This window comes from Mus pahari, chromosome 12 (genome assembly GCF_900095145.1).
Source record: "Mus pahari chromosome 12, PAHARI_EIJ_v1.1, whole genome shotgun sequence".
NCBI classification, from domain to species: domain Eukaryota; kingdom Metazoa; phylum Chordata; class Mammalia; order Rodentia; family Muridae; genus Mus; species Mus pahari.
The window spans coordinates 52,110,970-52,122,010 of NC_034601.1; the positions used below are offsets into that span (position 1 = coordinate 52,110,970).

The window sequence follows — 11,041 nt, forward strand, 5'->3', positions numbered from 1 at the left end:
TAAGCTGAATAAACCCTTTTCTCCCCAACTTGCTTCTTGGTCATGATGATAGAATCCCTGACTAAGACACCCAGTAAGCGTGTTTGCATGGGTGAACTGTGAAAATTGTAACTCAGAGACAAGTTACAAAGCAGCCTTTGATAGTGGATTCAGAAATCATGAGGGAGTAAATTGTGTCAAGCCAGTTAGATGCGTCTAACTGTGTTGTTCTACTTTCCAGATAAATTACCATTTACTGCTATGGGTGTAAGTTCTGTGATTCACCCCAAGAATCCTTATGCGCCCACCATGCATTTCAACTACCGATACTTTGAAGTGGAGGATGCTGATGGTAAGCCTCTTAAGGGTTGTTCCAAGACTGTATTCAAAAAAAAAAAAAAAAAAAAAAAAATCAAAAGGTACTTTATCAAGAAGAGAGAAAGCACAAACACTTAGGATTTTCCAGGGTTAGCCCAGAGGGTTAGTCTTGGCTGGATGTACAGGACCCGAAACATCAGAATGGGACTCCATCTCTCATCCAACGTTCCCCCCCCCAACCACATACAGTTTCTGCAAATATAAAGTTGTTATTTCTGAAATTGAGAACTTGCCAGTGGAGCACGTATACAAATTGTGTGTGTGTGTGTGTATTCTACTATATACAGTACATGAGGACCTGAGTTCCCTCTCCACAATCATTTAAAAAGCCAGGAGCTAGGGAAACTAGACTGGAGGATATCAGGCAGAATAGCTGATTAGTAAACTGGTTTAGTGAGGGACCCTGACTCAAAGCCAGTCTGATGGGGAAATGATTGAGGAAGACATCTCACATTAACTCCTGGCCTCTATACCAGTGCACATGCATGCATGCACATCCATGCACACCTCAACGCTTGAGCTGTGTGATCCTAATGGTAAGCCAGCGTTGAGATTCATAGCTGAGACCAACTGTCCAGACTGTTGATGCTCGAGATCCTCCGTCCCATTTCTGTACCAGCTTCTTCTCTCTCCCTGACTTCCTGTCTCCTTTCCTTTCTGCTTTTGCGTCTCGCCAGCCTCAGCTTTACCCGGATGTTGGAGCTCTTTTCGGTTAGGTGTTCTTTGCCTGCCACCTATTTCATGGTGGTGAATTAAGTTGCTGAATTAAGCTTGCTAGTACAACCAGTGGTGTGCTCTAGTCTCAAGGCAACCTAGATTCAGCCTCCTTGCTTTTGTAGGTAACACGCACTGGTGGTTTGGGGGTGGCTGTGACCTCACACCGACATACTTGAACCAAGAGGATGCTGTCCATTTCCACCGTACTCTAAAGGAAGCTTGTGATCAGCACGGGCCAGACCTCTACCCCAAATTTAAAAAATGGTGAGCTGTCGAGACTCTGTTTTCTATGTTTGAAAAGACTTGCCTGTGGGCCTGATTTATATAAAGATCATCAAAAGAACTCTTTCCAAGTTAAGGTCTATTCTCCATGTTTAGCATTAGTAAGTGACGTCTTAGGAGACTTGTTTTATTAGACGGTAGATGAAGCAGCCAGAGTAGCCTGCTGGCTTCTTGTGCTGGTCAGGAGGGTGACCTTTAACACACAGGAAGACGTTCTGTAAGCATTTCCTCTGGCAACCTTTTCCCTAGTTGTACATGCTTTACAGTCACCGCTTTTAACACTGAAAGAGATACCAAATACTAAAGTTGTTGACAGCATCCTGCTTTTGCTGAATTGAAATTAGGCACATAAAAGCTCAGGCTTGTACCCCAGCTGGTGCCTGTGTTCGGAGACCCTCATTCCCTGGCCCCTGTAAAAGCAGTGGTGCCCCCAGAAGTCTTAGGAAGTATGGTAGCCAGCTGCACTCTCACTTTATCTGCACAAGTTCTTAGTATTGCTTGTCCTTTAGACTAGCTTGTTTTGAATTGCTTGTTAGCTGTAGAGAGTCTGGCTAGAGTCCTAGTTTTGTAGTCCTATAGAAAACAAAGATACTGCTGGGGTGAGCCGAGGAGCATGCTTTGAACCCAAGGGATCGTATCAAGTCATACGCATCGCTCATCTTTTAGTCCATGCTTTTCCTCTGCTGCACGTTCTAGGTGTGACGACTACTTCTTTATAGTACACCGCGGGGAGCGGAGGGGCATTGGCGGCATCTTTTTTGATGATCTTGACTCCCCGTCCAAGGAGGAGGCTTTCCGCTTCGTGAAGACGTGTGCTGAGGCTGTGGTCCCTTCCTATGTTCCCATTGTGAGGAAGCACTGCGATGACGCCTACACCCCCCGGGATAAGCTGTGGCAGCAGCTGAGGAGAGGCCGGTGAGTGATAGGAGGGTGAGCGGTCTGCACAGCTCACAGACGTGGAGGGCCTCCAGGAACAGTGGCTGTTGTGCTGTTTTGGCTAAATACTTTATAATTAGTCATATTAATTCACGGTGATTTTCTTTTCTTTAGTAGATGAACATTAAAAATTAACTTAATGATGTTGTATACAAGGTTTACTTAATTCACCTATGTGTGTACTTGTGGTAGGCATTCACGTGGTAAGTACTTGTGGAATTTCTCTCATTTCCCAGTGACAGCTTCTACCTTCTGCTAAGATGAGGGCATCATTTAAGGTTTTTTTTCTTCTTCTTCTTTTAAATTCCAAGTCACACTTTAAAATATTCGTCTTAAATATTTTGTGAAGGAGCTATCGTAATACAGTCTTTGCGATCGCCTTTACTTATTTTGGACCTTTTATGCACAGCCCCTGTATGAGGGAGGCACTGTGTCTGGTTTTCCCAGGAAGCCTGTGGTATATATGGTGTTATCACATACTGATCATAAGGTGTCCTTACCAGTAAGTCCTTTGCCCAGCCCGAACTACATGGCAGGTCTGATGGCACACCGGATGCGAAAGTTCTCCTGTATCACCCATCCTTATCCCTGGCCCCTGGTTCTATTGATGAATTCAGAGGGTGACCCTCGTGAGCCAACTCCCCATACCCACTCTCCCAGCCCCCAGCAGTTCTCTTGGCCATGTTAATTGCATGTGTACCATAAGTCACAGTCATAGCCTGAGTTCTTCTAATTCCTGTTAACTCTCAGACCCCTGAGCCCTAAGGAGCTAAAGCTGTGCCTTGAAGAGGCCTTGAAGAAGTCAACTTACATGTTCATGTTTAAAGATAAAATATGTTTGTATTTACCTTTCTGAGTTTGGGTGTTTGTTTTACTTAAATAACTGTGTTGCCTGTCAGGTCCCCATGTAACAACCTGATGAAGTGAGAATAGAGTCAGTTTTCTTTTAGAACGTTTTTTAAGCAATACAAGGCCCCCACTCCCAAACCCTGCCAATTTGTCACCCATATGCCTCCCATTCTGGCCCCCTTTCTCTAGATTTATCTTGGTCCTCTGAGGTTAAACTTAGCACTGACTATAGAAATAGGCAAAAAAAAAAAAAGAAAAGAAAAGAAAGAAATAGGCATAACAGACATGCTGAAAATGGCTCATAGTTCAGTAGGGATGGTATTGCTAATTAAAACTGGTTCAGTTTTGGACATATTCTGTATGCAGAGCTAAAAGGTTTATGAATCCTACATAGATGAAGCTTTTACTACAATATTACCAACAATAGTTTTTTTGTTTTGTTTTTTTTTCACATTTGATGACAGGCTATTCTGTGAGTTCTGCTGTGTGTATCACATTGCCTGTCCCCTCTCTTGACTTAGAAGATGTATGAAACATTAGGTTACTTACTCATGGCTAATTATGTCCCTAATGTTCAAAAGAGAAGCTCTCTGTCACTATTGTCTCTGGCTTGGAAGATAGGAGTAGACTCTGGGCCTTAGATGACTCCAGCATCGTCGCAAAGACCCTTGGTGGTCAGCGCTGGCTTCAGTTTCTTAGTGTTTTCATAACTTGTCATCTGTATCGCCTACATAGATCTCTTCCCTCCCCTACCCCTAAAACACCTTTTTATGAATCATTCTGAATTCTTTAGGACGGTAGAAAGTACTTTAAATCTGAAGAGACTTTTGAATCCAATGATGTTAACATCAGAAACAGATGTTTAGGCTAGATGGAATTCAGATCGGGTTTCTTAACAGTTAGTAGAAAATGTGGACAATACACTGAGCCTAACTTTACTTGATACGAAGATGTTTTCATGAAGAAAAAACAAAACAAACAAATAAAAAAACCAAGTTAAACTAAACACTGAAGCACAAGGCTGTAGCTTTCACAGTGATGGCTGTAAAGAGAGGAGGGCTGAGTGGTCCCATCTCTGTTGATGCTGTGAACTCCTGCAGGGAAGGAGGCAGATCCCAGCTGTTTTAGTCACTGTTAAACCTATTGTGTATAGAATAGTAGCAGCAGCAGCAGTAGTAGTAGTAGTAGTAGTAGTAGTAGTAGTAGTAGAGCAGTTGTAAGTTCCTTGCTCAGCAGTTCTGGCATATAACCTATAGAAGTTGGGCATTCCTAGTGTAGCCACATTGAGATGAAGCCCTTTTCCTGAATGCCTTGTGCTAAAGTGGAGACCCAGACTGGGTTACCCAGGAAAGAATGCTGTTTCTTTCTTAATTGTTGTGCATGCCTGGCCCCAATTTGTGTTTGTACTGTTTATTCATGGGGAAAACATACCCTTATTGATCTGTAGTTGCTCTGTGTTGGGCACAATCTGCATCCAATTGTTCAGTGGGTAGAATGCCCTTTTATTTATGCTTTCCAGAGGAGAGGACTTGCTGTGCTGGGTAAGCTGTGTGCTGGCTCTAGTGGGTAGGGAGATATGGGGAGAAGTTCCACTCTTCATTTTCCTTAGGGATTTCTGAAAGGTTTCGCTCAACACACCTTTACCACTATCTGGTGTCTATCTGACAGGTATGTGGAGTTTAATCTAGTGTATGATCGGGGCACCAAGTTTGGCCTTTTTACTCCAGGATCCAGGATCGAAAGCATCTTGATGTCTTTACCTCTAACAGCAAGGTAAGAAGCCGATTTGTCATAGTAACCCTTGGCATAGTAACTCTGTGCCGTAGTAACTCTTGGCATAGTAACTTCCTCTGCCCCATGGAATCTGCATGTGAGCCCTGACAGTGTGATACCTAATACTTCATTTATGTTTTCTGGATTTTTATAAGAAGATTGTGGGAGAATAAAGCCCAGATTGGATTTTGTAAGAAGTGACAGGATGTGTGTCCTATGAGCCTTGCGTATGAGGATGTGGAGAGAGCAAGCGGGAAGCTGAGGCTGGCCTTTCCTCACAGCCTTCTTTCTAGAAAGATACATTTGTAGTGTAAAATTTACCTGTGTACTACCCAAGGCTCTATACTTTATGAAACCCAAGTTTATAATGAAAGGATCTTAGTATTAACACAGATATACCTAAGACTTATTAAGAAATTTACCCTCTTTTTTTTTAAAGATTTATTTATTTATTTGTAAGTACACTGTAGCTGTCTTCAGACACTCCAGAAGAGGGAGTCAGATCTTGTTACGGATGGTTATGAGCCACCGTGTGGTTGCTGGGATTTGAACTCTGTACCTTTAGAAGAGCAGTCGGGAGCTCTTACCCGCTGAGCCATCTCACCAGCCTGAAATTTACCCTCTTAAGTAGCTGATTTTTTTACGAGTATAGTAAAGACACAGAATTCACAGTGAGGTGGATGTACCATGCATTCTCTTTATTCTTAGGGTTTTATTCTCCATTAGTTATGCATGTCATTTATTATTTTGTTTGCTTTTTGTTTTGTTTTGTTTTGGACATGCGTAGATGGGAGTACATGCATTCTCCCCCAGAGAATTCCAAAGAAGCTGAAATTCTGGAAGTGTTGCGCCATCCAAAGGACTGGGTGTACTGATGCAGCAGACAGACCCTTGCTCCAGGGCCTGGTGGACACAGGGGGTGTCTTCCTGCACTGTGGCCACTGTGTGGCAGGCAGTATCTTCTGTGCCTTATTGTCCCCGCCTTCTCCACCCTGGGCACCTCGTCTGTGGCAGGCGGTTTTGATCTTTTCCAGTGCTGTGGGAGGAGGTGGTGGAGGTGGGTGGAGATGTCAAAATGTCAGATTCCTTGTCCGTGACATCCATTTGTACTATTAGAATAATTTTCTATGACCATTCAGTTTGACATTGGGTTTCCAGGTCTTTGAGATAAGGGAATGTAAATACTATGATAGGCACCAGAAAACTCTTCATTTTATATGTTGCTTGAAGTTTTAGTTTTTGCTACAGAAATTTATCAGGGAATACATTTTATCTTCATTTGCACAGTTGGACTGCCCTTCTTGGGAACTTTGGAATGCAATTTGAAGTCAGGTCGTGGTGGTGTTTGCCTTTAATCCCAGTATTCAGGAAGCAGAGGCTGGTGGATCTCTATGAGTCTGAGGCCAGGCTGGTCTACAAAGGGTCCAGCCAGGGCTACACAGAGAAATCCTGTCTTGAAAAGAACCAAAAACCAAAAGAAAAAAAAGCAAGCAAGCAATTTGAAAAAACATTTTTTTTTTTTTTTTTTAAAGATAGCTATTTAAGAGCTCTGGAAATTTTCTTTAGTCAGTTTTTGCATTATATAATGATGACCTAGTTTACAACTGCAAATGGCATTATTATTATTATTTAAACAAGTGATATCTTCAGTGGTAAGATTTTTGTGAGATCATAATTAGCTAACATTAGGATTCTATGTATTTTTGAAAGCGAAAGCTTATATCCCTGGATTCTGATACTTAAAAGTTTTATATTTTAGAGATTTAGATACGGGAGATTAGCCTAAGGACAAATGAAACACACTTTTCTCTTTAATTAAAGAGAATGGAGTCTAACATGGGCATTTTATATTTTTTTTTAAAAAATGGGCCAATAGAAATTTTCTTATTTTTCACGTTATAGACTCTTCAGCTTTTATCTTTTCTTTTAAAAGTCATAGCAGATTTCTTAATGTGTGGTTTACTTGTCTAAATAATAGTATGACTGCACTATGTTACTTGATTTATATTGAATTTGTAAGGAACAATATATTATACATATTTAAATATTATCCTGGAATATGTCTGATGTATGTGATTTTGTTTGCTACTTTTAGGGTGAGAAAATCTACAGATTCTTCAACATGTCTTACATAGATTCAGCTAATAAATTTTATTATAAAATAAGAAAAGTATTTGTATCCTTTATTGTGATAACTTAGTAATTCAAATATTTCTCGGTACAGTAATAGTTCTTTATTACTAGATATTTTACCCAAGAGAGATATCCATTTTTTCATTTTATTTTCTTAGCCATTTTAGTAAAAATAGTTAAAATTAAAAACAACTCAAGTGTAAATTAGCAGGTCAATGGATAAACAGTTTGTGACTCATGCAGACATGAAAACTCAGCAACAAAAAGGGGTACTTGTGAGAAATGATAGTGTGCAAGGCATCAGGAAGATGCCAGACAGAAAAGTGCCTGCTGTCAAATGTCACCTGTTACCTGTGCTGTGACTGAGGTGGCAGAGGTTATTAGACTCTATACATTTATCAAATTTCCTTGTACTCAGCATTACAACATCAGAGAATTTTCTTCTATCTGTGGGTGACATTTTAGTAAAGAAAGACATAAGAACAGATGTCCACATACACCTGTCTGGATACCTTTTAAAGAACTAAAACTGTCAAGCCGAGCATATAGTTTAATGGCAGAACCTGTCTAGCATGCATGAAGTTCTGAATTTTATTCCTAGAACGGGGGGAAAAATCACAAAGATCCCTGGCTGATTTAATTGTATTTAAGGCTTGTAGGTGTTAGACACAGACATAGATGAAGTTTTAAAATCCTACCTGTCTGTTTTGAATTCTTCAGTATCCACTGTGAAGCTCTGTCTTGAAGACCAGGAGCAGATGTAAACTTGAAGAACATTTTTTTTTTTTTTTCATTTGCTACACACACACACACACACACACACTGTTACTTCAGACACACCAGAAGAGGGCATAGGATCCCATTACAGATGGTAGTGAGCCACCATGTGCTTGCTGGGATTTGAACTCAGGATCTTTGGAAAAGCAGTCAGTACTCTTAATCACTGAGGCATCTCTCCAGCCCCAGGAGCTGTTCTATTGTTCTTCAAGATGAATTGCTCTTTCAAAATCTATTGACATCTGAGTTTACGTGGTGAAGGTACACCCCCACATGGTATAAACAGCTAACTCCTGTTGTCTGACACAGGCGTGTTGTTGGTTATGTGTATATTGGGCAAGATATACATACACAGGGACAAGTGTCTCGCTGCCATCCCACTGCTGCCCTGCGCTGGCTTAGATTAGTTGGATTTCTTTTACTGTAATGGAATACCAAAGTCGGTATTTCATAAGGAAAGGTTTAGGTTGTCCTTTTGGATGCTAAAAATTGAGAATCAGGCAGCTCCATCAGTTTGGCCTTTCACTGGGGACTTTTTGGTTATTTCACAATATGGCAGAGAAGAGGGAAGTGGCCATCTACAGTATAAGCCACAAATGTGCAGGGGATGTCCTTTGTATCACTCTCATGACAACTGACTTCTGAGGAATCAGCATTTATCCCTTCTCAGAGCAGTGTATCCAGTGACCTAACTCCCTCACTTTAATCTGGATCTCTTCAAGTTTCCATCATCTTGAAAAACCCACAGAGAGGACCAAATCTGCAACATGTGAACCTCCAGGAGTCAAACAATAGTGGTCAACTGAGTATAATTCTTTGACATGCCCAGATCTGAGCCAAATAATGCATTTCCATAGGACACAATCTTTCATGGGTCTTTTGTTATATTTTAACGAGATATACCTTACTTGAAAGTTTGAAACTGTGTGAGGAGCCTTGCCTGGGTAACTCAAAGTCCCCTCCATTTAGACAGTAGGGCGTGGTGCCTCCTGGTAGCTCAGCACACCCACCATGGGACAATAGGGAAGTGTCATGTCTGTGTTCTGGTCTATGAAGTTATGTGTTGTCATTTGTTCCACATTCTATTGGTTCCCACAGGGGTGGGTGGTGGGTGGGGGGGTGATTCTTCCCTATAGCTTGCTTTGCCTCTAGTCACTCTGGTCCTTCAGAACTGTTTATCAAGATCCCTTGACACTTCCACCCTGAATAGTCAGAGCAAGTCCTAAGTTAGCTTGACATTGAAACCAGTCCATTATTTGGCCCTTGTTGATGTTGGCTTCTCGTCCTTTTTCTCCTGTGCACTTTGCCTTCAGACTGTCTTCTGAGCATCCTCTCAGTTGTGTCCCCTCTGGTCTTTTGGTAATTGCTGTCTTTGCTCGGACTGTTTCACACTTTGTCATATCTCTAAGAATCCTGACCTGGAAATAGTCTTATCTTGTTCAACATATTTCTAATTTTTATTATTACTCTCATTACAGTAGTCATTCAATGTAAATTTCATTATAAACAAAATATGTTAGATGTGGTTTATTTACATTACTTATGAGGACCCTGTTAATCCTTTGTTTACAACTGTTTTTGCAGAATATTTTGACATCAAACCTAACACTGTATGTGATTCCTAATCCATGAGAGCAGAGTTCCAAGGGTGTATCTAGAAAAGCCCATTTAAAAATTGTGTTCCCCTCCATAAATATTAGCTAGGTGTTTGAAAGCCCACATTCTGAAATTTAGTGCCTCCCAAAGAAATATAAGTCTAACTTCATAATAATCCTTAACCAGGACACTTAAGTTAGTGAGCCCAGGGCTTACAAATTGCTGACTAATCAATCCTCCTGCGTTCCCGGAGTCCCAGTCACAATAGAGAACCTCACAGACCAGTTTCTATGAGCGAGGTGTGTCAGCTGAGCAAGGTCATTAAACCACATTCCACCTTCACAGCAGCATTCCAAGTTCAAGTCTACAAGTTAAGCTCATTCAGCTGGTATTCTGAACTCTCACCTGCAGTCTCGTGTCGATTTCACACTTGAGAAACAAGTGTGAAACCTCAGGGTCCCTAGTGAAGGAGTTAGAGAAAGGACCCAAGGAGTTGAAGGGGTTTACAGCTCCATAGGAGGAACAACATGAACTAACCAGTACCCCAGAGCTCTCAGGGACTAAACCACCAACCAAAGAATACACTCATGGCTCCAGTTACATATGCAGCAGAGGATGGCCTAGTCTGTCATCAGTGGGAGGAGAGGCCCTTGATCCTGTGAAGGCTCTATGCCCCAGTGTAGGGGAATGCCAGGGTGGGGAGGTGGGGGTAGGTAGGTGGGTGGGGGAACACCCTCATAGAAGCAGGGAGGGGGGATGGGATAGGGTGTTCTGGAGGGGAAAATGGGAAAGGGGATAACATTTGAAATGTAAATAAAGAAAATATCCAATAATAATAAACACGTTTTAATACACAATTTGTTGTGATCTAAGCCACCGTATTCTCAACAAGTTACCACAAAGCTGGCCATAGGATGAGAGTTGCCACACTAACCTGTCATAGATAATTTGCTTATGAAGTGGTTGGTAAGGCCCCCAACTAAAAAGTTCATTTTCGTACACACACACACACACACACACACACACACACACACACACACACATTTGTTTTTGTTTTTGTTTTTGTTTGTTTTTTGTTTTTTTTGTTTTTGTTTTTTTTTGAGACTGGGTTTCTCAGTGTAGCCTGGCTGTCTTGGAACTCTGTAAACTAAATCGGCCTTGAACTCAGAGATCAGCCTGCCTCTGCCTCCTGAGTACTGGGATTAAAGGCATAGGCCACCATCACCTGGCATGAAAACACATTTATAAATTAGTCATCATGGCAATTTTTCCATGTTCAGGTGTGACTAAGGTCACTTCCAGTTTTCAGATGGGTAAGGCAGGAAGTCCTTTACATGATCTGTTCCATCTGGGATGTACATCCTGCTAACCACACGTATTATATGTGATTGCACCCAGCTTATCAAATTCTTGAAGTTCTATTGTGAAAATAATTGGGTCAATAAATATCCTTGCTGGGCGGTGGTGGTGTATGCCATTAATCCCAGTGCTTGGGAGGCAGAGGCAGAGAGGCAGAGAGGCAGAGAGGCAGAGAGGCAGAGAGGCAGAGAGGCAGAGGCAGAGAGGCAGAGGCAGAGAGGCAGAGGCAGGAGGCAGAGGCAGAGGCAGAGGCAGAGGCAGA

General features: G+C 41.7%; 1 protein-coding gene across 1 annotated transcript in view; it reads left to right on the forward strand.

Annotated features, from left to right (window-relative positions):
- Positions 1 to 6,382, forward strand: part of Cpox (coproporphyrinogen oxidase) — a 9,401-nt gene extending 3,019 nt beyond the window's left edge. Inside the window, exons 3-7 of the mRNA XM_021209780.2 lie at positions 221 to 331; positions 1,197 to 1,338; positions 2,053 to 2,271; positions 4,810 to 4,914; positions 5,702 to 6,382. Coding sequence (XP_021065439.1) covers positions 221 to 331; positions 1,197 to 1,338; positions 2,053 to 2,271; positions 4,810 to 4,914; positions 5,702 to 5,789 — 665 coding nt within the window. The 3' untranslated portion in view covers positions 5,790 to 6,382. The remainder of the gene's footprint in view (positions 1 to 220; positions 332 to 1,196; positions 1,339 to 2,052; positions 2,272 to 4,809; positions 4,915 to 5,701) is intronic.
- The last annotated feature ends 4,659 nt before the right edge of the window (positions 6,383 to 11,041 follow it).